The sequence below is a fragment of the Trachurus trachurus genome, assembly GCF_905171665.1.
Source record: "Trachurus trachurus genome assembly, chromosome: 12".
NCBI lineage: Eukaryota > Metazoa > Chordata > Actinopteri > Carangiformes > Carangidae > Trachurus > Trachurus trachurus.
This window is the reverse complement of record NC_139908.1, coordinates 19,721,830-19,749,673: the sequence shown is the minus strand read 5'-3', so window position 1 is coordinate 19,749,673 and position 27,844 is coordinate 19,721,830. Positions and strand designations below refer to the sequence as shown.

Below are 27,844 nucleotides of genomic sequence, written 5' to 3'. Positions count from 1 at the left end.
CCAAACACACACATGTACTACGCCTAACCAACATAAACATATCAGTCAACAAAGCAGCACTCACAATCACTCAGGTAGAAAACCAGTGACATGCAGCCTGCCAATTAAAGGCTCACATAATTAGGTGTCTTTTAGAAAGAAACACCAAACCAGGGAAGTGAAGCGAGAACCCATATGACTTCATTGAGTCTCCAATTTACTCACAGCAAAGCTCTTTACTGCTCTCGAGTGGTCATCTTCAGGACCACATCACACATGTTTTTTTTTTTTTTTTGGATGAAAACCTTCTTTGCAAAATCTCATCAGGAGAAACAGATGAACCCAAAAATATGGCAAAGCAAATTATCAACTGACAGCAAAATTTGTGATTTGCAAGGAAAGAAAGTCAAAAATTACTTTGCTGCTCAATTTTCAGAGCTGTCAACATCTCATGGCCATTCCTTTGACTAATGGCTTGCTAATTTTGGATTTAAGAAATTACATTTTTATTAGATTAATTTATTCAATTATTCTTATATATTTTCAAACTGTTTGTGGTTTAAATTATTCAGTGTTTGTACTAACCTTTTTTATACAGTCAAAAATGTACACACTAACAAGAGGAGGTGTTTCCTGTAAGTACGGAAGCCCCGAGGTGAAAGCGTCAGGTCAGGATGGATAAAAACAGAGCAAACTGACAAAGACGAACAATCAACTAGGCTATTTGTGAAAACTGGTGATTACTGTCTCACTGCTCTCTTGGTATTAATAATGGAGCTCTCATATCAATCCATGAAAATCGCACACCAAGCCCGGGAGGCGGTGAGTGTCTTGTCTTTTATATATTTTCAATCAGATTTGATTGGCAGCTACTGGTAACGTTAAGTTTGCAACTTTTAGCTAACCATGTCTTGAACGCTTATGGGAAAATAAACTGTCCCATATGACATGTACTGTCACATTACTTAAGTTATACAATGCATTGCCAAGTCAATACCTTATTGTCCATGCAACAAACAGCAGCAAAACTATCACAACTACATGATAAGCCGCTAGCAGTTGAGCTAATCAGGCTAATTTTACATACCGTAGATGCAACTACTCGGCGTCCGCTTGTTGCCTAGATACGAAGTCAGGTGGTTGTCATCATTAGTGGCACATTGTCGCCCCCTGCTGGCGACTGGTCTCTGTCTGTCCACCGCCCAGTCACTGCAACGTTTACAAAGAGGCAAAGTAGCTTACTTTGTACTGTAATACAACGTTAGTAGCCTACTGTGCTGTGTAAAAATGTGTTAAATCGCTTCAGCGCTTTTTAACAAGGGACATTTTGACTTGATAAACACAGGTGTCGTTGATGTCACCTGTGGTGGCTGTATGCTATGAAAAAGAAAAAAGAAAACAAAATATATAATTTCCAAAATAATTGGCAACAGTACTACTAAATCAAATATACTAGGACTCTGAAATAAGAAGGAGCCATCATTGATTACTAGCATGCTTTTCTATGTCAAAATGTCAGTGATAATCGTTGTTATTAGTTACACATGATGCCACTTCCTAACTGAATCAAGCTTAAGTTTGACCTGTTTCTGAATGTCAGTCGCTGATTATATTCTGTGGTGTTGTCCAACAGGATGAGCTGAGGACTGAGATGAGGAGGAAGAGCCTTCTCAGCCTCATCCACCACCACCTGCTGGGGCAAGGGTCAGTATGAAGTACAGATAAGCAGCTACTTGATGACATGTGAGGTGGACCAGGTAGTTATTATAGAGGTTAAAGGGGCATGTCAGAGAACACAAAGTATGAAATATCTAGATTTCTGGTTCAATACACATTACTGGAAGATGGTGTGTGAACTTTGTGCCAATTCATACTGAAATCATAGCAACAAACATACAGATAGATGCATGTGTTTATATGTAAAGTACATGCAATTAAGTCAAAACAAGGTAACTCAGTCATGTTGGTTACCCCAGCATATGACAGTATGTGTGTGTCTGTCCAGCAGCTATGTGGCAGCAGCAGTGGCCTTGGACCAGGAGACAAATGGAGGTGTGAGAAAGTTTGAGGTTTGCGATAACATCGATCTGGAGATGGTGCTGATGGAGTACGAGAGCTATCACTATGTCAAGTTCCAGAAATATCCCAAACTTATCAGAAGAACAGCAGAATCAGGTACATGACCCTCTCTAGCACACTCAACAACATAGCCTACTCAGCAAACAAATCTGAAGTTCTGGGATATGGCTCAACCTTTTTCTGGTTTAGGTGAAAACAAATGTCCAAGAAGTGGTGGAGTAAAGAGGTGAGAATGTCCAGCCAGCTCTCACACATTTATTTCACATCATATTCATAACTTATGAGCCATGCATTGCCCTACATTATGTCAGCATATGTTTTGTGCCTCTCTTTCATCAGGAGTCCCCATTCAGCTACAAGGCCTCTTCCCAAAATCAACCCGACCCAGAAGCCACAGTGTGGAAATGGAACAAAGAGGGCAGCCCCTGGTGTAAATACAAATAGACATACATGTAGGCAGTATTAAGTACAACATAACATATGGTATATTACACATACTTACTTTCTGTGTACCATGCTGCAGGAGAATGGTTCGTCTGTACCTTCAGAGACGTCCGAGTTTGGTCTCAGTGTTTCCTCAATTAAAAATGGACCAGCAGGAGAAGCAGCCGTGAACAGAAAGGTACTGAGGGAATCAATGGTGGTTATTTCAAAAAGATATATTTTATTTTAACTTTAGACAATATTAATGTTTGTTTTACTCAAAATTGTGTTTGTGTCACTCTGCCTCTACATCTGTCAGAAATACAAAACAAATCCTTTTTTTAAATTTGATTTTAAGAATTTTAAACCACTTATGTCTGTTCTATTCTACACCTGAGTGTTTTTAAGAAAAAATTGTATTGTCTAATTTGGGGACAGGTGACTGACGGTAAAGGTCCGATTCATGATGCAGTGAGAGGAGCCGGCATTGACTCAGACCACATGGTAATTATCTGAACAACACATCTGTAAAAGAAGCAAAAATCTATTTTTATTAATTTTGTGGCACAAAATACCTGAGAGTTTTATTTCATGTGTTTTTGCAGGAATGGCTGCTGAAGCCTCTCAGTGGCTTTTCCGGACTGAGTGGTGAGATGAGAGAACTGGCTTCAATCATCAGCAGGGTACGGACTGTATGGTTTACACTGGACAGAAAAATAAACATATAGGAGAGTTCTTTTGTTTGTTTGTTTGTTTTTTAAACCTTTAGCACAACGTAAATTCTAAAAATGTATATTTTAAGCCATTGTTGTAATACCAAATATGTCCACCAGAGAGCAGTGAGAGCTTTATTGTAAATGAATTAGTTTGTTGTATTAATGAAGGCCCAGGTTCAATATATTTCCCTTATCTGATGTTTCATTCTAAAGGACACCTATGCAAGCCTAATCGTGTATCGTCTAAGCTGGTATCTCCCACATGCAATCCCTCACTCTGTGTGTTTGTTTGTTTGTGTGTGTATGTGTGTGTGTTCACCCCTATAGGACATCTATTTGCACAGCCCAAACGTGCGGTGGGAGGACATTGTCGGTCTGGAGGACGCCAAGCGATTAGTCAAAGAGGCCGTCGTCTATCCCATTAAGGTGCGTCCGCTGCCCAAGCACGCTGGTATTTCAGCACCGGTCACCCGTCTTCGATTCTGAATACATCTCATTTAAAGGGCTTAAAGAGAAGGAGGGCAGTGGGGTCAGGCCAGTTTGTTAGGCTGACATTAAATCTATATCTGGAATAATATGGTAACACACATACACAGATGGATAGATAGGCAGGGAGGAAAGCAGGCGCTCGTGGAATGCCATCAAGATTTATACGCATCGCCACATTAACACACTTGTGCCTCTGTGTACAGGAAATTCTCGTACAAATAAAAGCAGGCGCACAAACGCATTAGCGCACTCACAGAAAATACATAGACACGCTTCTGTCTTCATCACCCAGACCTTTTTCTCGTGGATATGATGACAACAGATCAGGTAGTCTGCATCCTCTTGACATTTACAGACGGAGATGAGAACGGATGTGTCTATCTTGTCTTCTGTTGGCCTGTTTTATTGAATAACACCGTCCCTCTGCCTTCTCACGGTCCCTAACTTCTGCCTCCATTATTATTCATTCTCTGAGGTATAAGGTCAGTTTGGTGATTTGAGTCAGCCCCTGTTTGCCACCTAAAATTCAGACTGATGTGCAGTGTGTGGTATTTGCAGCACTGATTCAGCCATACATCACCCAGGTCACTTTCCCTTGCACACAGCTCAACTTCTAATTCATCTGCAAGAAAATGGAAATACGTGTTACACTGCTGGAAGTTGGTAATAAGTTCAAAGCTATAAATTGTTTTCATATTGAAACACGTCTACGCTGTCATAATTTTCATATTTTACTCACTGCTTTTATCGCCCACTCTTTTCCTGCCTGACATGCCCTTTTTTTCTGTCCTTTACTAAATGTATTCTTCCATCTCCCTCTCCTCTTCCTGCAGTACCCCCAGCTGTTTACTGGCATCCTGTCTCCATGGAAAGGTTTGCTGCTCTACGGCCCCCCAGGTACGACCTCCAATGCTGTATACCTTTATCAGATTGCAGTTGCAAAAGGAAAAACATGTTTTCTTGAATTGCTGTTCATTAGTTTCCTACTTTGAAAAATGTCCAACGTTTTGGAAATTTACCTGACATGTATTCTTGTGATGACCTGGCTCACATACACACGCAGGTACAGGTAAGACCCTCCTGGCCAAGGCTGTGGCCACAGAATGTAAGACGACCTTCTTCAACATCTCAGCCTCGAGCATCGTCAGCAAGTGGAGGGGAGACTCAGAGAAACTGGTCAGGGTAGGTTCAGGTTGTCCTCTAATTAAAAACAGATCAAATGCAAGAAATATGAAAAAAAATCTGGTTTATACACTCATTTGTAATGTGTGTTTTTTTTAGTTTCATGTTAAAAAGTCGACATTATCTATATTTCTGTAGGTTCTATTCGAGCTGGCCAGGTACCACGCCCCATCCACCATTTTCCTGGATGAGCTGGAGTCGGTGATGGGTCAGAGAGGAACCAGCATGGGGTGAGCTCAACCACAAATGTAGATGGTGGCAGTTTAACCTGTGCTGAAGGTCCAGCATACTGTACCAAAATTGTTTGTCCCACAGGTAGTTACTGTGTACTTGTGTCACTGTGAAGAGCTTTAAATGACTTGTGTAAATGGCAGATGTTGATGTAATAGTGTGGTGTGTTTTTTCAGAGGAGAGCATGAGGGCAGCCGCAGGATGAAGACAGAGCTGCTGGTTCAGATGGACGGACTGGCCAGTTCAGAAGACCTGGTGTTTGTACTGGCTGCCTCCAACCTCCCCTGGTAACACTTGGCACCTCAACACCTACAGCTTGTATGATAATTATAAACAAACTAATGTCTGTGTTGCCAATTTACTGTAGGAGGATGAGGACATTTTTCTCATCAACTGCTGCTTCATTTCACTTTTGTGTGAATTTGGCAATTCCCTAAAACAAAATCAGATGTTATTATCATCATGACATCTGCAGATTACTTGGATTTCAGCACCATCCAATGATGATTTTTAATTTGCAGCTACTGAGAATCTATTTAAAAAATTACACCCATAAAGATACAAGCTGATAACATTACTATTTATTTTATATACTTCGATCCAAGAACTGGAACCTTTTTTTTTTTCTTTTTCTTTTTTTTACAAATGAGAATTGATGAAGGGACAATAATGGTATTTAATGAGCATATACAATGATATCAGTTTTTTGTACAGATGTGTAACTAGTCTTCTTCTCTCAGGGAACTGGACCATGCCATGCTGAGGAGGTTAGAGAAAAGGATTCTAGTGAGTCTTCCACAGTCTCCAGCTCGCCAGGCCATGATCTCCCATTGGCTGCCCCCTCTCAGCTCCACAGGAGGAGTGGAGCTACGGACTGAGCTGGACTATCAAGTCCTGGCAAAAGTGTGTTACAGTATGATTTTTTGAGACGTTTTAAATGTAATCTGCTGCGCTTTGTCACTAATATGAGAATTGCGATATTTGGCATACAATCTTTTTTTCTGAATCTGTTTTGTTTCCCCATCAAAGAGAGAATAAACGTACAGTAAACTCAAAATACAGTGCCTCAGTTAGGCCTGATCCGCCTGTGTTTTGTGTATATTTCAGGATATGGAGGGTTACTCTGGCTCTGATATTAGATTGGTGTGTAAGGAGGCTGCCATGAGACCAGTCCGCAAGATCTTTGATGCTCTGGAGTCTCATCAGGATGGTAGGACTACACACCATCTACATGCCATGTGAATAGATTAGATGGCCTAAATCCATATAAGATAAACACCCACAGCAGCCGTGTCTTCTGTGAGGTGTCCCTGAATATTGACTGTCACTCCTCCACAGGAGACACTGACATGCCTGCCATCCAGCTGGAGACTGTGACGACAGCTGACTTCCTGGAGGTGCTTGCACACGCCAAACCTTCAGCCCGAAACTTGATGGACAGATACACAGCCTGGGAGAGAGAGTACGAGTCTGTCTGACACCGATCACACAGAGACTTATTTTAATATGGAGACAAGACTGCCACACTAACATTGCAACATACTGCAGTTATACTTAGTGGAAGCTGTAACAAGAGTTTTAACATGATGCTATTTTTAAGCCTATGTTTTTTAAGCTTTACACGTATGTCATATTGTACAAAGCTGGTAATGTATTAGTATTTTGTATATCAGCATTATGATTTCATATTTGATACTGAGGGGAAAATACTGAAATGTGTTAATACAAAGCTCCTGAAGAAGAACCTGAGTGAGTGCAACTTATTCTACTGCTGCCTTAAATGTTTTTTATCTATATGATAAGTCTGAGCACAAAACATTAAACAAGTGTTACCAGCTGAATATTTATTGTTCATACTTAAATTTATACATTGTAATATAATGACAGACATTGTGGCACAAGTTATTTCAACAGGTAGTATTACTTTTTCCTTTTAACATTTTAGACCTAAAGAGAGGAGATTCAGAATCAAATTGACATTTTCATTTTAAATTTAGAGAAGTCTGAAACAGGCGGTCAAACTTTGAAGAACCACAAGATGGTTATTTTAATATAATCATAGTGAGGGGAATCTTTCTCCTCCCTTATGTCCACTGTTAAAGCATCTACAGAGATATGTCAATGGAAGGAGTGTTTCTGTGCAAAGCCTGTACTTGAAAATGAATGTGTAGAGTTCTATTGTTACTTGTAGCTTATAGCAGGTTCTTCAGGATGTGTTCAACAGCATCTGGGAAACTGTTACAGGTCAGGTGGGGAGGGGGGTTGATTTTATTCTCATCTCCTTCCCTGTATTTACCTGAAAGATGACAAGAGAAGGGGTGGTATGACACCAAACACTAACAGAGCAAACTATATCTAAACATGTACAGTAGGTTTAAAATGGGAATAAACTGGTGGAAGAAGTCTATTTTTTTCTTACCGGTTCTGACTAGAATACCCAACATCCCTGCATTCTGAGCTCCACCCACATCATCTCTTGCATCCTGTAGGAACATTGCAGAGACACAAATTATTGCAGACCAACGTGTAAAATACACAGTTGTTGCTACACATGTTCACAGGTTGGAGTGTGGACTATACTTACATCTCCTATCATGACGGCTTCACTGGGGCTACATCCTAAATCAGACAGAGCCTATTTGGTGGAACAACCAGAGAGCAATAAAAATGTTAATCAAGTGTTTTAATCAACTCTGAATCCAATTCAGGTGATGCCTACGAAATCCAATTATTTAAATACAAAAAGAAATGCAGAAAAACTGTACATTTGTGCAATAAATATAATTGAAGCATATGATGAGGTGGGTTTCAGTCCATTAATAATTCTATTTCAAAGAGCAGTGCATTTGTGTGAAATATTTTAACATGTATTTAGGGAAAAGGTGAGCTAAGTGAAATTTCCAACCTGTGTGAAAAAAGTTTTTTCCGGCTTTCCCACCACAGTGGCTTTACAGTCTGTGGCGTACTCCAGCCCCGTCACAAAGGGCCCGGGGCCAAGGGCCAAACCGTCCTTACGTTTGTAGTAGCGAGCCTTATGGATGGCAATGAGAGGAGCACCATCCAGAATCATTCTAAAGGGAAAATGTACAAGATCGACAAAAAGTTCAACTTTATTGAAAACTACAAACTAAAAAGCTGAAATTTGGCTGCTTTTCAATCATTAACTCAACTCTTCTCTGCAAAACAAAAATGCATCACTGAGAGTAAATGTTATGAATAAATTCAGCACCTGAAAGCTCTGTTGAGTGCTTGGTAGTTGAAATGATCTGGAGCGAGTCCGATGACAACAGCGTTTGGATCTGAGGTGTCGATGCCTGTTAACAGAGGGGCATTACAATCAGATACAGATTTAAATACGCAAAGAGCTGCCATGTTTTTTGGTTCAATATTAAATGAAATAGTGAAGGTTGTTTCATTGATGGTCAGGACTAATCATCATTAGTTACAAAACTAAATTTGACAGCCTGTTCTCTCTCCATCACACACACAAATGTAACCCAGTACCAGTGAAGTCCTCCAGTGCGCTGTCCTCCACCAGCAGTAGTGGTCTGTGTTGTTTCTGCTCCAACAGGCTCCTCGCTGCACTCAAAGATGTGAAGATCTCTTTTTCCTGCAGTGTGGTTCATTTTCAAATGACAGCAGAATTAGGAGATTGCACCTGTTTCCTCGTATTTTCATCATTTTTTTGTATTTATTTAGCATTACAGTAAAAGCATTATATAACTTTATTAACTCTTAGGCCTTTACCTGGAGGTTGAAGTTGAGACGTTGCAGTCGTTCCAGTAAGTTCCTCTTACTCTCCTTGGTTGTGTTGGTCACAAACTTCACAGCCACAGACGCTTGTCGTAACCTCACACCACCAAAACACACATCTTATTAATCTAAGATGCTAAAATTAGTAATATATTAATATTGGAGACTATGTGTTCTATACATGACAATATGGCGCAGTGAATATATTTTTAACCAAAGGATTGTATATTCTAAGGACCTGTCCTCTTCATTCAAACTCCTCACTCACCCTATGGTTTGGGGCTGTTTCCTACCTGTTGAGGGCGTCCTGTGCTCCGGGTACAGCTGTGTCCTCTATATGCAGGGTCCCACTCAGGTCAATGAGGACGGCCTTCAGAGCTCGTCGGCCCGCCATGCTGGACACCTGCAGTGGAGGACATGGTGAAGGTGAACATGACCCAGAAAGACCTAAGGTTAAGAATATGTTATATAGCCTTTAGGGATGCAGTGGCTGCTTTGGTTTTGAACTGTTGTTTGGACATACACACACTTTAACCATAACATTTTTGCTGCCTCTACTGTAGTTTATGATTATGATTTTCTAAACCCCTAAATATGGCCAAGGTCTGCTGTGAATGGAGCTTAACTCAGTTTAAAAAAGCTTATTCGTTCAAAATAATATATTATTTTAGAGATTACACACCGGTAGATGCAGAATTGATCAGATTACAGCGTTATTCAAACCTGCATTAGGACAAACTGAGAGGATTATTGACTGGTTTGTCTCCAGCATTTATGGTTTCCTGCCTAGAATACAGATTTTAGGATTGTATTTTTGGGGGGGGAATTTGATTTCTGACTGTATGATCCCCTTTTATTTAGATATGCTTGGATTTCTGTCATGTAGTTATCAATGTGAGACTACAATTAATGCTCTTAATACCCACCAAAATAGGTTAAACATATACACGCATTCTGCCGGTAGATCGTGCATCTATTATTTGTATTTAGCTCAACTAATCACAGGAAATAGGAATAATCGGCTGCACCAAGCTGAGAATAAGCTTTTTTTTTTTTTTGCGTGTATGTGGAATATTATATTACCAGGACACAGGCTGTAGCCTACTGTAACAAGTTTAACAGTTCGCTAAAACTGAGTCCTAGTGTATCTGTAGTATTCAAGCATACTCAACAGTATGCAGTGATCTTAGATTGTGTGAAGATGCAGAAATCCAATTTTGGAGAGGGATTTTTGGAGAAATAATTATAAGACTCAATGATTTCTATGTGATGTACTGATGCCGCCAAAGCATCTCAGCTGATCATAAGCACAGGTGTAACTAATGACATAAAGCACTGCAGCCATCGTTAATGTTATGAATTACACCTGTGCTTTTCCTGTGAGAAATAGGAACCACTCCACCTACAACACACCATCACAATTATGGTGTTTCAGCTAGGCTATATTCTTTCATATTCAGTGGTTCTTGTCTCATTAATACTGAATATATCACACTTAAAGGTTTCATCTCTTCTAAACCATTATCTCTACTTCATTAATATTCTTGTATTATTGCAACAATGGCTTTACATTCTTACTGAATGTAACAGCTTGCTAAGTAGTTTGTGGTCTTTAACATCCGTAATTGCACTGTTCACAAAGACTGTAAGACACTTTGCAGGTGTTTGTTGTAGTTTTGTAGCTCTAAAACTGATGACATTATTGATATTAAGCTAATTTGTATTCACCTATATTACATTACTGTGACATTCCTGTTGTAAGTGTGGTATTTAATGGTCTAGTACTTCTCAGACTGACACTGTAACATTAGAACAACATGCTTATCATACGTTGTTAACATGTAGTTGTTATGTTTTTAAATAATGGTCTAGATTAGAAAACCTTACTTACTCTTCACTGCTGCACCTGCAACTTGTCCCACACATGAATGAAAGATTAAACGTACTGGGAACTTTAATGTTTCTTTCATGCATGTACAGCGCATATGTTGGGGCTACAGAAGGCTGCTGTTTTAATTGTAAAAAACTGCGCAATAACTGTATAAAGTTGATTTATTTAGATAAACTACCCGGCTAACCTCTGGCAGCAGCAGCAGCTGTTCCTCCTGCTTCCTGTTGCCGTCGTTTTCTTCTTCTTCGTAGGGTTGATTTGGACTTGTACTGCCCCCTGCAGCTCAGTGACTGCAACTGCTCCCACTCTCCTCTAAATCCCTGCATCAAAACACAAGTATTTTTCTACTTTATCGGGAAACCAGCAAAAATTAAAAATTAAAAAGAAGAAAAAGAAGTTTTTTTTATGTCACATTCTCTTTCTGATATCACTCTATCTTCCTCTTTCTACTATTATTATTATTTTTCCAATTTATATCAGATAAGAGGGTTATCTTTAACCACTTAATCACTCATTCAAATAATAAAAAAAACATATGTATCCCATCCCACTAACAACCAACAGATGTATCGCATTAGTGCATCTTTTAGGGCATCCAGATAGATTTAATATGTTGGGAGGTATTATCAAAACATCAAAAACCTCCTCTCTGCATGATGCCAGACAACACTGCTCAAATCCTCTTTTCATGTTACCTCCACATAGTGAATAACACACATTTCGGTTTTCAGTTTTTCTAAATATTATGCAGCTCACATGAAAGCACTGTGTTGGACAACTACATTTCTACTGTACTGAGTACTGTCTTTTAATTCACTCTGACAGCTCTAGCTTCAGTTTAATGTTCTAGGTTTTGATCCTGTTTTTGTTTGCCTATTATGTTTGATGTTTTTTTCATTATTATAATACACTCACTAACCCTTGATATTGCCGGAAACAAACCATCTGACTTTGTGGCCACATTTGTTTTATTCTGGATTTTTCATATAATTTGTCTCCTTTCTTTTTTTTTGTTTTGTTCAGAGGCTTGCTTTTGTGAATAAGTAAGCTAGAGTGGCAGAAAACTCGGAAAACTATAGAACTGAAGAGCGTAAATGAAGATGAATGAAAAACTGCTTCAAGCTGACCTGTCAAACCCCATTCTCATGGTTTATTGTTGTCAGACCACCGAGCAAAACAACACGACCTGTGAGGAGCGGATACGTATTCATGTTCACTCGCCTGTGATCGCTTACAGATTTTCTGCCGAACCTGCAGCTAAACTCTGACTAATCACAGATCAAAGTGGCTTTACTGCATAAATCTCCCTGATAAACATATGCTTTTAATTCCAGCAGATCCCCTTTCCCCTCTCACGCCCCCGCTCGTGTGCATTTAGGATCAAAACTACTGTTAATAAAAATATTTGTGAAGCTTAACATGGGAGGAAATGGTGATAATTCACAGCATATGGGGATTATGAAGTGGAGCACAAACATGGTGTATACAACGGCCTGTGTCTCTATGCTGCAACACTCAAAACATAATCAAAACAATTTCATTATACATAATAATACATTTATTTCACCACCACCCCATTAATGTTTGTGACATTTACTGGGTGTGTAAATGGTACAAAAGTACATTTTTTTCTAGTTATGTTTGGCAATAATGTTTAAAATTTACATTACACATATTATACCAAATTCTAACAGAAATAAAACACTGCACATTTTTACTCTTCAGTAAGTGGATTACTGAGAATGAACAAGCTCAAACTGTACTGCTGTTAAAGTTTACATTTGTGAGGCTCTAAGTAGGTGATGGGTTTCCTTCACTGTCACAATGAGGACTGCAGGACCATGTGTCCACAATTTAAAAAAAAAAAGAAAAACTCTTATTGTATGGCCTAACTGCTGAGCCAGGGTTGAACCCAATGTCAGACACGCATTTACTGCACACTGCAGCGATCCATCGTGCTAAACCACACTGTTATGAGAAGTGAAACTGGAATTACTGTCTCTCCTGCTGACATCAGTTCTTTGCCACATTGATAAAAAAGTAACAAGTTCCTCATTGAACACATGACACATATCATCAGGAAATCACTGAAACAGATTTCCTTCAATGTGTCTGTGATAGAAGATGTGATAAGAAAAGTGAAGAGAAACACTGTGCAGCACAAAAACTAAAGCAAAGGTGACATGTTTTTTTCATATCTTGTCCTTTTGGTGTGACACTGACACAGAGGTTAAGGGAAGACATGAGGTGTATTTCAGTCCGGAGGGCTGCTGAGTTCCTATTGTTATAATTCTGAATAATTGTGGTTTTCTTTTCTTTTTTCCTTTTTTTCCATCCACTGCCAACTGTTATGAAAAGAATCTTCCATACTGTTGAATACCAGCAATAGGCAGAGGCTCTGAATGACACACAGCACAATGTCTGTCTGTTTGTTTGAGCGCATGTAGTTCTTCCTTGGCACATATCTGGTCTTCTGTCTTCATACTGGCACGCTGTGTTAACCAAACAGCAACAGCAGGACGATGCAGGCTGAATTCACTATTATTAAAGGCACTGTGAGAAACAAAAACAAGAAAACCACATCAACAAATGTCTCTCATTGGTAAAATCCCCATTCTCTCAATAGGAGAACTGGACAATCACTAAAATGTGTCTGAGTACTGAAATGTTGCTCAGTTTCTTCATCTGGCAAACAGCTCTGAATAATCAGAAATCTGTACACAATATTAAACACTGATCCAAATTAGTAGTAAGGGCATAAAGTACACATCAAACAAGGAAGTATTGTGCTGTTATAAGGTCCCACCCACACTCTGGTATTTATAAGCACAGGTATCAGAATATCTCCTCGCAGAACACCTACAGTAGTCATTCTGAATATGACTTTGAAACAATGTCTTCTATCATAGATGATAAAACGTTTTCCCCACCTCTCATGACAGTCCGAACTGAACGGATCAGATTGAGGATCTGGGCTTTGACTCCTGGATCATCCCCAAAACCTCCGACTCCCTGGTCAACACCCCAGCCGACTGAAGACACACAGAGAGAGGGATGAAGAAATGAGAATAAAGACAGGAGGTGGCAATAGATCGACAGAGAAAAAGTGGATGTTTGAATGGATTTTTAACCATTTAACCTCATTGTATTCCTCCATAATTAGCTGGCTGCAGTAACTAGACAGCAGCGACTACAAGCTAGCTGCTTTTAGCGAGGTTTCTCCGTTATTTCAATAAAATGTGATGCAGGTTGTATAAAACGTGGCGGAATACTCACTCTTGCTGAGAAACCGCTCTTCGTGCAAGACGGCGATCGCATTTGTACACAGGATAGCGGTCTGGATGAGAGAGTAGAGAGTAAACGCCATGCTGGCAACTTCTTCTTCTCCTCCTCCTTCTTCGTGCACCACTCCCAGAGATGCAGATGCCGTAAACCAGCAGCGGAGGTCGTGCAGCAGAAGAACAGGACGTCCCGTGCTTACGACAACGCTCCCTCTTCATCATTTCAAAGTGGTCTTTCATACACAATATACTTCTTATAAAATATTAGGCTACGTCGTATTAGCATAGCATTTTATTTCACTTTTGATGTGCTAATTTATGTCGCAGTCTGCGTTTTCTTCAAATAGAAAAAAAGTAAAATAAATTACGGTAGGCTATGTAGAAAAACGGCTTTTCTGGGTTTGTTTTTTTGTTTTGAAGATTTATGGTTGTGATCATGCATTTAATGTCTAATAAATTGATACAAGTATTTTCTTTCAGTCCTACTACTGCTTCTTATGACATGTTTAATTTCCCCTTGTTTTCATACATGTGTTTCGTGTTATTTGTTTACGTTATATTCAATTTGAGAGGACCTCCTTTATGTGGATATGACTTGGTGACCATCAACTGATCAAGGCTGTAAGGTATTAGTGCCTGTTTCAATCCTAATCACGACACCTCATTCTGGTTGTTGTATAGACTTTTAATTTACACATAAATAGTAGAGAAACTACAAGAACATATTTAAATACATCTGCATTAACAGTTTATAATGATAACATTTTTTCTTGGTAAATGACCACTTTATCCATTCATTCATTTCATTCTATAAACAAGATAAGGGTGAGTGCTCCTTTCTATTCTCTCTGACAAACACTGGACTGCACCGTCATCATTGTGTCTCTTTTTCTTTATAACATTGTAATAAATAATATTTTCACAATCAGGGTCTGATACTCAAATAAATAAACAAACAAACACATACAAGTAGACATGACTGTGAGGCTCAGTGATCTCACTTATGACATTTTATACAGTTGGGTGAAATAATTTACAGGTAGATATACAACACTGACAAACTTTGCTCCTCGTGGCCCAGACATTCTCTTTAAGAGCGAACACGTAAACAGAATTGGCCTGTAAGTGTCTGTTCACCGTCTGCCAACACCCTATAATCTAAAGGCAGATACAGCAGCTGATGGTGGCAAGTTTTTGCCTGTAAGTTAATGGTTGGAAAATTTGGGTGGTTGTTAAAAAGTACCTTCAGGGTGCTTCAAGCAAACATTTCTTGAAGCTATGCTCCTATTTTAAAGTTTTAAAAAAAAGCACAACCGGATGCAGTAACATCTGCATTGAACATAATACTATAGGTTTCCTTATACATTCAGAAATCACTCACAAATACTAAAATTGTGGGTACAAACTGTTCCACCAGTTTGTGTAAAGTGTTGAACCCTCTTTGTGACACCACCCCATAATGATACTGGTCAAATTCACCAATAGGTTTAAAATCTAAATCACCAATAGTCCCTGCACTCTGATTCCTTTCTCTCCTTTATTTTGTTCTTCATCTGGCATCTTCAAGTTAAAACTAAAAGCTTTGAGTGAATCAAGTTCCCATCAACATTTGATGTCTTTAGTGATGACTCATCAAGTAGCCTAGATAATTGGTGGTAATGACGATTTGTCCTCACGTGGAGTTTTGTTTTCGTCAGTAAACATAACTGGATGCGATGAGGAGAATCCCTTGGGGATCTAATGTTGACGATGAATACAAGTTGGTATGTTTGTTTGTCTTTACGGTCCCCATTTGGTGATACCACAGCAACAACAACAATAACAACAGCAAAAAGTCTTGTGTGAGGTCCATCCTCATCCACAGTCTGGAGTATGTACAATTGGGCCAGCAGTAGTCATAGTCACAGTTTTCATGCCCAGTCTGACTGAGGATTTTTAGTGTTCAGAGTTTCTTTTTTCAAGAAGAAGGAGAAATCTACAACTGCCTTATTGGTGGTCTTCAACAGCCTTAGAAGGAGTTCACAAAGGGCAAGAAAGGCTGTGGTTGCTTTGGTCCTGGTTGGGTAAAGCTTTGAGTCTGACTGCCAGTGCAGCAATGAGGAAAAGAGCGGGAGGCTCCTGATGTCACCAGTTTGTCTCCCTGTCACCTCAGTCTTTCTGGGATATAAAGTTAACCAAGGAAACAGATGAATCTTGTCAGTGTGCTACCTCATGGCAGAATGAACTGGTCCAAATGAGTCCTTCCGAGTTTAAGTGCAGACCTATTAACAGTGGTGGTGCTGAAGAAGCAGCCAAATAATAATAATCTCACCTATATTTCTCTGTCAGTTTTCTTGTGAGTTTTTTTTTTCTTTTTTCTTTTTTTTGTTCTTGGAATATTCACAGAAATCCAAGCAGCTTCCCCCTTCTAGATCCTCTTTCCTCTGCCTGCGAAGATGATACATAAATGAAAATTGAACATTAGTATCATATTAGTACCAAAAACACAATAAAATAATAGCTACTGTATAGTATTTTCTTTTACAGCTAAGCTTGTGAAACCATGGTGAAAATGTGAGAATAACTACTCTTATTTACACAAGAAAAGAAAGTGACTGAATTGCATCTTAAAAGCACCACCTGATTTACTGTATTCCCCTGCTCTGACTGTGCGATTGATAAACTCCAGCCTGCATTTGGTCTAGCTTAAAACAAATTAATGGAAAAGTCACCTTCTACTTGTTGAGATGCGAGCTGATCTTTTCTTTCCTGATGATGTTTGCGTAGGGAATCTGAAAGAAACGGAGGGTAGAGGCAAAAGTTAGATTCATCTGAAACAGACAGGACTTATACAGTATTTATATATAAAATAAATGGTCACAGCCAAAAGTTATCAGTATTTGATAGGGGTTTTAAACTTCAGCTCTGGTTCTTAGTGAATACTATAGTATGTGAGGCTTAATACACTGTTTTGTTTCAGAGAATGGATTTATGAAAAAAGTGAACCAAGAATAAGATTTCATTACATTTTCTAAAATATGCCACAGCAACATAAATCACAAATTGTGTTTGAGTTTACTTTAAAGTCTGTGTCAGATGAATGTGTCATTACTCTCCATCTGCTTCTTCTAGACACATTTTTCAATTTTGAGCATTTTGTTGTGTGCACATGCATGTACATGCTTATAAATGAGTTTGGATGCATGTTCAGTCCTGTGACTTTATGGTTACATGGGTGCGGCGCTCTTGCTCTTGTGTGTGCTTGGGCGTATGTGCACGGCTTGCGATCTTGTGCGCACAAGCGTGTACAGTTGTGTCAGAAAGCAAAGACAAACACCGTCTGTCAGCTCGTCTGCCAGCTGCTCGCGTGATTGATGTGGACGGAAATGCTCAGACGGCTGCAGAGGAACTTCTCACCCATGAAAGACAAACTAGATGATTGCCTCTGTCTTTTGATGGACAAATAAGCAACGGCACACATGTCCAGTTGAGTCCAACTGATGCCTTCATTTCATCTTCATTTCATTTCTGTATTAGTTTAAAGACTTGGCTTAGAAGCTCTTATTTTATGTCTACAATCTACTGCCGTCATACTGTTAATTGAGTTATTATTGTCACATTTTCTTAGCCATTTTGATTTGTTCTTTATTTGTTTGAACTGTGAAAGTGTATTTTCTTGAGTAGTGCTTCATAATTAGTCCTATCATCATCAAAATCATTACCAAGACTTCCAAAGCAATCAGTAAGTTTTTTTTAAATTCACTTCTAAATTCACTACCATTCAATTCTATGAATGGATATTTTAGTTGTCATTTACAGGCGAAGCAATGATATTTATGTGCTGTCAGTGTTCAGCACTGATTGTATCATTAGTAGTCTCACCATCTGTAACTGTTGGACCATCTCCTCTCTGTAGGCGAGCTCTCGTTTCATCTGGTCTTGAAAATTATCTGAAATTAGTGTAAAAATCCATGATTAGCCTGAGCAGCATTGTCATTTCAATAGCTGATCAAGTCACTGGGGTGGTGAAGGATAAAGGACAAAAAAAGGGAAAAATAAAGAGAGTAAAAGAGTAAGAGATGGAGAAAAAAGAGACAGACATTGAGGAGAAAGTGAAAAAAAAACAGAGGAGACGTTACCCTTCAAAGCAAAAAGAAGAAAAGAGATATGAGGTAAAAAAAAAAAAAAGACTTACGGAAGACAGGAAAAGGTGAAGTGCCCTTCAGAGCGTGAAACTCTTGCTCCAGTCTCCTCCTGAAGTCGATCTGCTCCAGCAGGACTTTCTGAAGCTCCTCTACAGGGGCAGGAGAGAGCAGAAAAAGAATGAGCGATGAAAATACAAGAAGAGCCGAGAAGAAATGTTTATCTACAACCTGACTTAGTCTTTACCTTTCTCCATGTTCTCCACATCCTTCTTCAGTGGGACAGGAGAGGCAGCTCCTTGGCTTTGATCGCCTGAAAACAAAGAGCAGTTTAGTTACAGTACATCAGTAACATCTGACACCAGGAGTCCGACTACAGCACCGGACACTATATTTCATTTGTCAATCATTTCTGGATCACATGACTCTCTCTCTCTCTCATATTGATCTGATGTCTCATTTGTCTTCTCTCAGTGTATCCTCCATATATTTTTACATGAACCATCTGAATTCTGCTCAATTTCTGAACACTCGCTCTGACTTCCAGTGTTCAGTGAAGCACTGCAATTCACTCCTTGGCCTCTGGGTGTCAGTGTAAGCTTGTGGTAATGGAGACATTTACTGCATTTACTCCCTGGCAAAATCATCATCCTCTTTCACAATTACAATCTTGTCATTAAAAAACAGAAATTTAAATTAGAGAAATGTGCTGAAAGCTGAGGTGATGAAGTTAAGGTTTGACTGGACATTACATCATTTTTTTTCTCAAAACCACAAAGCCGTGTGCTTTCAAACTGTTGCGTTGTCATGTCAAGAATTTGTATTTTTCGGGGGAAATATATTGTAGTTGAACAGAAAATATGTGTATAAGACTATTTATAAAGACATATTTACACAGTGTTTAATATGATCTCTATTTTGTCTGTGTAGATCTACTTGTTGCTTGAAAACTTAACAATTTCCTTCTTTCCTTTGTGACAAACATCTCCATTACGCGCTGCTCCCAAATGTAGCAGTTTGAAAAGTGTCTGTATTGTTTTTGTGTGTATATATGTGTTTGTGCTAACATCTGAGTTGTGACAATGAGGCATTGAACGCCTTAAATGAAGCAATCCAGCACCCTCGATGTGTATATTCTCCCCCAGTCATTTCATATCTTGGCTCCTTAAGCCTCTCTATGCTTCTTTCTCTCCCTCATTTAGAGCAGGGAGAGCTCTCCTCTCCTCTCCTCTCTCTCCTCCTCTCCTCTCTCCTTTCCTCTCCTCTCCTCTCTCTGTCTCATTTGACAAGCAAATTTGCAGACAGTGCCTGAGGATAACAACCTCGTTTGACAGTCAATTAACCGTGAATAGTCAAAGCCAAGGCGGTTTGCATTACATAAATGGAAAATTAGATTATTTTTTCTCCCTAGAAACAGAGGGAGAGTTTAAAGACAGTGGAGAGGGGGGGGAGGCGGTGGGACTCGGAGGAATCAGGCCTTCTAATCACGTAGAGCTTCCCACCGCCCAGGGAGACGTTTGGCAATCAGGGGAAAGGTGGTCTCATTTAATTTGTTTCGTGTAATTTTTCGAAATACATTATACATTATGCGCAGGGATCATTATGGTGTGTGTGTGTGTGTAGGGGTTGAGGGAGTGGGGGGTAGATATAAATGTTGGCACAGATGTCATAAAGCACTTTTAATGTCTTCCTGACAGATATAAAAAGGCAATAAGCTGTGATCTTTTTCAAACGGGAAGGGGTTTTTTTTGCGCTGAGGAAGGGGAAAAAAAAGGCAATTATGTCGGCAGCGATATGGGTCTAGGATGGAGATTGCCAACGCGGCTGCTTATCTCTGAGCTGATGTTTTCTTGTTGAACTATAACGGCCCCCCTAAGAGTAACAGCCCTGGTGACAATGCTGCTAAAGAGAGCAGCTGTGGCAGAGTGGCGGCAGGAGCAGCTTTCCACTGCTGTTTCATCTCTCTGTACTATTATGAATCCCCTAACTCACCGTCTGATAGGAGGAGGAGACTGAGGAGGATGAAGGTGAAGACTATGGAGCCTTCCTTCACATGCTTTAAGCATTATTTGAGTGTCCTTTGTGTAATAATTAGAAATATCACTGTATTTTTTGTAATAAAAAAAAATCATAATTTTTCCAATGAGATTTTTTTTTAAATCCACTTTGTTTTAAATATAGACATTTTACATATTGTATGTGCTCCATTAAAACAGGGAGGGCCATTTGTGTACCATTCAAATTTTATTGTTATTGTTTCTGTTTGACATTTTTTAATTTACCTTTCAATATATTTGTTTTTAAATATTTGTTTTTAAAGAGATGTGTTAATCTTTGAAAGGTCTTTTGATTTAATTTCCTAAAGTAAAGGGTTTAATCTGCAGTTTTATTAAGAGCTCAGTTACTCTGTGATGTGAGATTCAAATTAGCGAGGAGTGAAACCAAATGCAGAATTAAATGAGCCTTTTCATCCTAATAATTATCTTCAGTAGAAGCTAACCTGCCTTTTTTTTCTTTTTACATTTTACTGACTTGTCTTCATTGGATAATTTGATGTTTTAGCAGCTTCTCTGCAGCCATTTACAGAAAGAGAAAAGCACAAGTAAGTGTATGTACCTGAGCTCTCCCTCCAGTAGTCCGGTGCTGACGTCTCACTCTCTGGTGCAAAGAAACTATTCTGCTCTTTGTTTTCGTCTGAGAGAGAGAGAGAGAGACAGGTTGAGAGATTCACTAAGGCCCATTGGGTGAGCTGGTTATCCGGACACATGGAGATAACTAAGTGTGCGCATGGATGTGTGTCTCCTTTGTGTGTATACGTATTTAGGCTATATGCCACGCATATGTGTGTGTTTGTGGCCACGGTGCCACGAAACACACAGAAGACATTTTCTTCAGCAAAAGGGTCAGAGTGGGAGATGAGAGGAGCAAATGAAACGTCACAGGAATATGAGCCTTGCAGGGACACCGAGACACTATAAAACCACTCACTCAGACAATAAATGAAACAAAGATGCTATAATACAACTCAGACGACCCGACTCAGATGTCTGATGAAAACAGATAGTGTGTAACACTTTGCTGAAATAGATTGTGTAATGCTATTTGATGAAACTGTAAAAACCTTATCAAAGATTTGATGAAACCAAGACCTTGTAAAACAACTGCGGGGTGGAAGATGTAGTGTCAAGAAACCCACGCAAACAGTCGAGCGATTAAAGTGATTTTTGTAAATTATATATGACAGAGAAACTATACTTTAGTTTTGCAAATGCTCGATGAAACAAAGACGGTATGTAATGCATTTCAACTTTTGTGCGGTTTAAAGTGTAAAAAGCACAAAATTCACTGTTAATTACATTTTCAAAGCAGGCAACACTCAAATGCTGAAAATAATTTCCTGTCTTATCATTTAAAAAAAAACAAAAAAAACTTCACATTAGAAAAGACAAACGCAAAATATTTTTATAAATAGTGATAATAATATCTGTGCTCACCAGAAATGCTGGAGTTGTCTTTGGTTGCGTACGCAGGTAGCCCTTCATCTCTGTTTTTGTGAATCTGGAAATCACATAATTATAGTCAGTTAACATTTCAAATATCAGTTATAACAATATTTATGAGTCTTATATGGTAAAGTAAACCCTGTATAATTCTTACTTTGACATGATACTCATTTTTTATATCAACAATTTTCTTTTTTGTGTAAAATTTAATCACTTGACAAATGTAATCTCCCTCATCAGTGCCCTGCTTCTTAACAGCCTATGCTTCTATTCACTCATAACAATTTGAATTGCAGTACATGGTTAAACCCCTTTTCCCCTCTGAAATCAGTGAAATCAGGTATGTTAGTCAGCGAATGGTTTAACTTGTCCTACTTTAATATGCTGCTCATAACTCTGTGTGTCGCTCTCTCCCCCAACTCCTCCTTCTCCCCCCTCCATCTCTCAGAGGCCTGGTTAATGTGGGAGTCGACAGGTTAAAGATTAGAGTTGCCCTAACAGGCTGAGGTGACAGAGGGAGAACAAACACACCGTGGCTATTAAACAATCCACGCCTGGGCCTATTAGCCGGGATCAGAGTGGGGTGACTGTTTCAATTTCTACTGGGAGAAACCAGCCTATCAATCTGCTTATGCAGATCACATCACTGCCTGACTGCAGCACCATTTAAATAATAATTAGCTAAAGTGGCCTGGGGGGATATTTACGTTTTTGTAAGCTGGGTCCTCTCTGTGAGGTGGGTTGGAGCTGGAGAGAGGCAGGCCGGCTGGAGGGGAGGCGGGCAGGCTGGGGGACTCCTGCTGGATGGGGTCCGAGGAGGAGGGAGGGGAGGTGCTGGGGTACGCGACGCCACTCCCTCTCTCCTTTCCCCTCTCCTCTCCAGCACTGTCGCTCAGCGCAGGGAAGTACAGGTTGGTTTGAGTCTGTGGTGGCCTGCTCGTGAAACCTTCCTCCTCCTCGTCCTCCTGCTTGGATGACTCCACATCCACCTCCCCCTCCTCTTCGCTCTCCGCTCCCTCCGCTTCTCCCTCGCCTCCGCTTTCACTTCCGTAACTACAGCTGCTGGTGGGCGATAGCCGCTGGTGGCGCTCTGACCCGGCAATCACGACCCCAAAGTCCTCATCCGTTGCCCCGGCGACTCCTCCGCTGTTGCTGTGGAGTTTGGCGATGCTCTCTGCATCCTTGATGACGGGGCGGAAAGCCGAGCCGTAGCTTGGCTTCCTGCTTTGGAGGGTCGGGGTGTCCAGGAGTTTGAGCCAGCCCTCTGATGTCACAGGTCGAAGGTCGGAGGTGACCGCCGTACAGTCTGGTTCAAACAGCCCAGATCTTGGGGTGGCCGTACTACTGCCAGAGGCCAAGGTTGCACTGACACTATTTCCGTTGCCAGCTACAGCTCCAGGCTCACTGGGGTCTGAGAGATCCAGAAAGGCCTGCCTGAGAGAGGGGTTGTCTGCCAGGGAGGTGAGAGCACTGGGCTGAGGCTGGAGGTAGGTGGGGACAGGGATTCCTCCTGCTGCTCTTGGTGGCCAAAACATGCAGAAAGGTGGATAAAAAGTGTCTTTGCGGCCAGGCCATAGAAGACCAGACAACCCTGCCCCTTTCTGCCCAGCTGAAACATCACTGTCCTCTTTTTTCTGCTGGCAGAGGCCGAACGCTGGGAAAGGGTAAGGTGAGGGGAAGAGTGATGTAGGAGGGAACTTTTGCAGCATGCCGAAGCCTTTGCTCGGGACGGGGATGACAGGGTAGCTACGTGGGGTCTTACGGGGAGACAGGCTACCTCCATCCAGATCGTCATCGTCTTCAAAGCGGGCTCTTTTCTGAGCACCCAGGTCAGGTCCCATCATGTGTGAACCTGGGAGACTCTTCATGGGCCCCATGGAGTGACAGTGAGATGAAGAAGGCAGTGCTCTTTTTCGGCTGCCTCCGTTGAACATAGCTTTGACGTCTTCCCATGCGTAAACTAACTCGTCGGCTGGGATTTTGTCAGAGAGTTTGAGATGTCGTCGCCAGGAGTTAAAGTTGGCAGCATCAGGTTGGGTGTACTTGGCGTCTGGTGTGCGATGAGAATGGAAAATGAACTTATTTGGGGAGAAGTACATATTGCAGAAGGAACACTTGATGCATTTGGCTCTGGAGCTGTTGTAACGTGCTGGTATGAAGTTACCACGGCAACCCCAGGCACACTCGTGCGTCACATCGAAAGCAAAGTTGTCGGGCAGTTTCGGCGGCGCATTCTCTCCCAGGAAGGACTTGCACAGGCGCTCGGCTTCACGCTTGGTGATCATACCACAGCGGCGCGATGAGATGGGCATGGCCCCGGCCCGACGGAGGATCTCCAGCTGAACCGGAGTGCACTGGACACAGGTGATGCCCAGCGCCACGCGACGATTATGAATCTCATTGTAACTGTAGTTCTTGAGGAGTGTGTTGGAAATCTGCGCCAGGCAAAGTCTCTCATTGTGATCAATGACCAGTGATACGATTGGAACGCCGTAGAGGATGACCTGGCCGACCTGGTTGGGCTTGAGGGGTGAAGAGGAAGAAGAGGGAGAGGGTGAAGACATGGAAGAGGATGACGAGTGGATGTGGGTGGGTCTGGGTGGAGTCAGGGGTTCCTGCTGGTAGCCAGTTGAGCTTGTCATATTGATGTCATTAGAGCTTGAAAGATGGGTTTTATCCATAGGCCTACTTGGAGGAAACTGTAGAAGGACCTAGAGAAAGAAAGAAAGAAAGAAAGAAAGAAAGAAAGAAAGAAAGAAAATACATTTTATTCAATCTTTCTTAATTAAATAGGCAATGATTTCTATATATAATAGAATAACCTCTGTTGATGCATTTATTCTGCCAGAAATATGTGTGTTATTGTGCATAATAAATAAAAATTTATATTTAAAATGGGATGTATTTATATCAGATTAGTTAACCACCCAGTTTACGGCCAAACAAGACAACGCTGCAAGGACTCACTTGATTTGGAAATAAATCAACATCAATACCTATTGAAAATTAGATTTGAATAATAGATAATAAATAGGATCTGGACTGCTTTGAAAAATATTAGGTGCAGAGAAATATTTCAAACCATCAACAGAAAAGGCAAATACAATAATTATGTGTCATTTTCAGCATTTATTCCTGTATTTTCAAAATATTAAATATGAATGACCAGCAATCAGTAATTTTCTTTAAAATGACTGTCCCTGAAACTTTTTTTTAGTTTTATAGATTTCCAGTCATAGCTCGAAAGTAATATTTGTGTTTCCCTGGTTGTGTTATCAACAGCTGTTCAAGGAATATAGAGGTTTGAAAAAAATGCTAAAATAAAAGTCTATGAAGATACTGAGGCACAACTTAGTGCTTCAAGTTCAACACATCCAGTCTCGCCTTTTTTTTTTTTCTTTTTTTTTTAAGTCTTACTGTATTTATTCAGCTCTAAAAAGTATCATGAAAAAAAACAAAACAGAAATCTTAAGAGTAAGAAAATATTTATAATGTTCCATGCACTGGGTAATAGCAATATTAACTTGTATTTTTTTTTTTTTACAGATTGCATTGTAATGTTTTTAGTGTTTTGGTTTTACTTTATTATAAACATCTGCTTTGTAGTTAATTAGTTATATAAATTCGTTTTAGTTTTTTTATGGTGAATTCTGAAATTTATATTTTAGAAATCATCTTTTAAAACAAAGCACGTCTAAACCTATTTGTAATCTGACTTTTGGCGTGTTTACAGAACAGAAACAACGCCGAAAAAAGAGAGAAATTGCTCACAGATTTTTTAATCTACTCATTTAGTAAATATTTGTTTAAACAAAAAGCCTCAATCAGGTCTACAAATACATTTATACATATACGGGGAAAGCGTTATAATGTTAAAGCGGAACAACAAGGTAGGATAAATAAAACAAAGAACGAAAAAATGTCATTTTGAATTTAACAATTAAGAGATTTGTTAGAAATTACAAAAGCGCGATAGGACTAACATAATGTGGCGTAATTGCGCAGACTGACCAACTACCATGAGACAATGAAGTAATTAACCAACAAAAAAGTCCAGGCTCTCGCCTAAGGTTCAGAAATGAAGTAGCCCGTTGGCTCAACTATTAATTTTAGAATTTCACATCGGCCAAGATTAATTCAAAGCGACATTTTAAGGGCAGCTATAGGCCTGCAAACTAACGCGCTTCCTAGGTAAAGTCAAGCCTCCAACTTATCGTGGAACAATTTCGCTTGCGGACCTGCACAGTCTAACAAAGTGTTATGATAATAATAGTAATAGGAATACAAATGCACCACAATTAATAGGCTACTGTTCATGATAATAGCAACAATAATAATAACAACAACAACACAGTCTTTGTCTACATTTTAAATTAGGGTTAGATAGCCTGTGCAACGGAATGTAGCCTAAGATGTTCACATTCATTTTCCTCTTTGTGAACCATCGCTCATGTCACACACACACACGCAGTTTCCAATAAGCAGATACATTTTAGAAACAGTTGAATCAACTTAAACTCAAAGCTGAAACGGTCGAGCAGTACTCACCTCTGACTCCCGGGAATAATCCCAAATGCGTGGAAAAAGAAAACGAACCCCGTCACGAGACAAATCGATTTATCCTACACAGTTTTAAAAAACTCATTTTTATCACGTGAACGAACAGATTTCACTGAGTTATATCCGAGATGAACAGAATCGGCACCAGCCCGCTCTCTCTCTCTCTCTGTCCAGCTGACGAGTGAGATGTGAGTAAACTGCGACGCTCGCGCGGCTTTATTCGCTTTTCAGAGACACCACGCGCCGTCCTGATCTCTCTCTCTCTCTCTCTCTCTCTCGCGCGCGCTCTCTCTCTCTCTCTCTCTCCAGACAAGGCACCTGCCTCGTCTTTGATTGGCGTGTAGCGCGAGCTCAGCCCACCATCCAGGACACACACACACACACTCACACTCACACAAACACACACCCTTTTCCAACACACACACGTTTTTATTTCTCTTTGCTGCCCCATTCACCTGAGCAGACCAGCTAACTGACACTCAAAAGGCTGCAAAAGTCAAAAATAACGCCACGGACGGCAGGACGCACGGAGCGCGCACTACAAACACCGGCTCACGTGAACCCGCACATTTCAGGGTGAAGCTCATAAACTACATCAGACCCGAAACAGAATTTAAGATCCGGATCATTTTGGCATCTGCACTCACTTATTGCGACTTTTAATGAATATTAATTTGGAATTAATTTGACACTGATCGCATCTCTACAAACAGTTGTAACTACAGTACAATCTGTCGCTATCAGATTGGTGTCTGCAGGTCGACTGCACACACTTGAGGGAGGGACGGGTGGATGGGTGGTGGGGGGGCACTTTGACATTTAATAGCCTAGTTTGGAAAAAGCCTGGGATAAACAACGCGGGAGTGTGACTTTTGATACACAAAGCCCTGAGTTGTGAATTAATTAACAAACTGGTGTTAGGAGCGACTGCTGGCACCAGACACAGGCAGCAGATGAGCTTGGCAATCGGAAATGTGGCTTTTAAACACAGACACAGTGTGGAGTAAAACATTAGTCTGACCATAGGGCCCGAGAAGGAGGAAATAAAGGCTGAGGCAGCAGTCAGACAGGCAGGCAGTCTGGGGATCAGAATAATGTCTGTCAGTACAGCTGATACTCATATTCAACGCTGAGAAGGCTTTTCTAAATATGACTCTATACATGTGCAGGATGTTCCCAGGAGATAGACGGCAGCAGGAAGCACACTATATAGCCTATATCATCTGTTGTAATTGTGGGTCAGAGGAGCAGCTATAGCACCTAATGCTGAAACGGCACAGACAATTCACCTGAAGAGGGCCATCGGAAATTGCAGTGTGGGAGTGTTAGGGGAGGAGAGGGGTGGGGGGGTCAGATCAGTTAGCCTATTCTCTGGGGTGGCAGAGGAGTTTCTAGCTACGTCCCTGCTCCAAGTCCTTAAACCTGGCATGTTGCTCCTGCTGCTCAATTACTTCTTCCACTAAAAATATGCAGGCAAATTACAGATATGAAGGCACAGACCTAAATATGAAGCCTATAACCCAGATATTAGCTGCCTCGTAGTCATCAGCAAATGTTTGAATGATGCAAGAAAGGATCTCATTTAACTCTGAAGGCACTGTCCCAAATATGGAGTGTCCTTGTTAATTAAAACAAT

At 40.4% G+C, this 27,844-nt stretch overlaps 4 protein-coding genes across 7 annotated transcripts; 1 reads left to right on the top strand and 3 right to left on the bottom strand.

Annotated features, from left to right (window-relative positions):
• Positions 1-750: 750 nt before the first annotated feature.
• On the top strand, positions 751-6,577 carry katnal2 (katanin p60 subunit A-like 2; the record flags this gene model as incomplete). Its single annotated transcript, XM_083984043.1, has 16 exons — positions 751-801; positions 1,613-1,683; positions 1,988-2,154; positions 2,248-2,284; positions 2,398-2,488; positions 2,582-2,680; positions 2,920-2,985; positions 3,087-3,164; positions 3,525-3,623; positions 4,520-4,583; positions 4,750-4,868; positions 5,007-5,098; positions 5,276-5,386; positions 5,840-6,002; positions 6,207-6,309; positions 6,438-6,577. 16 exons carry the CDS (start codon positions 751-753, stop codon positions 6,575-6,577), a joined length of 1,551 nt encoding a protein of 516 aa, XP_083840169.1.
• Positions 6,276-10,978, bottom strand: hdhd2 (haloacid dehalogenase-like hydrolase domain containing 2). Of its 4 annotated transcripts, XM_083983135.1 has the most exons (10): positions 10,922-10,978; positions 9,146-9,255; positions 8,847-8,949; positions 8,604-8,709; positions 8,329-8,413; positions 8,005-8,170; positions 7,684-7,734; positions 7,519-7,582; positions 7,285-7,395; positions 6,276-6,549 (listed from the first exon to the last, which is right to left on the bottom strand). In XM_083983135.1, exons 2-9 carry the CDS (start codon positions 9,244-9,246, stop codon positions 7,292-7,294), a joined length of 780 nt encoding a protein of 259 aa, XP_083839261.1. In that variant the 5' UTR covers positions 9,247-9,255; positions 10,922-10,978; the 3' UTR covers positions 6,276-6,549; positions 7,285-7,291. The 4 variants fall into 4 exon arrangements, with proteins under 4 accessions (XP_083839261.1, XP_083839263.1, XP_083839260.1 ...); XM_083983137.1 differs by lacking the exon at positions 7,684-7,734; XM_083983134.1 differs by lacking the exon at positions 6,276-6,549 and having other exon boundaries at positions 7,117-7,395.
• A 2,060-nt stretch (positions 10,979-13,038) lies between these two features.
• ier3ip1 (immediate early response 3 interacting protein 1) lies at positions 13,039-14,152 on the bottom strand. The gene is made up of 3 exons (XM_083983474.1): positions 14,020-14,152; positions 13,674-13,775; positions 13,039-13,296 (listed from the first exon to the last, which is right to left on the bottom strand). Exons 1-3 carry the CDS (start codon positions 14,108-14,110, stop codon positions 13,241-13,243), a joined length of 249 nt encoding a protein of 82 aa, XP_083839600.1. The 5' UTR covers positions 14,111-14,152; the 3' UTR covers positions 13,039-13,240.
• Positions 14,153-16,738: 2,586 nt separating this feature from the next.
• On the bottom strand, positions 16,739-24,329 carry skor2 (SKI family transcriptional corepressor 2; the record flags this gene model as incomplete). The annotated part of the gene is made up of 7 exons (XM_083983290.1): positions 16,739-16,795; positions 17,886-17,953; positions 18,199-18,297; positions 18,393-18,458; positions 20,762-20,839; positions 21,640-21,703; positions 22,356-24,329. The coding sequence occupies 7 exons, from the start codon at positions 24,327-24,329 to the stop codon at positions 16,739-16,741; spliced, it is 2,406 nt and encodes an 801-aa protein (XP_083839416.1).
• Between the last annotated feature and the right edge of the window lie 3,515 nt (positions 24,330-27,844).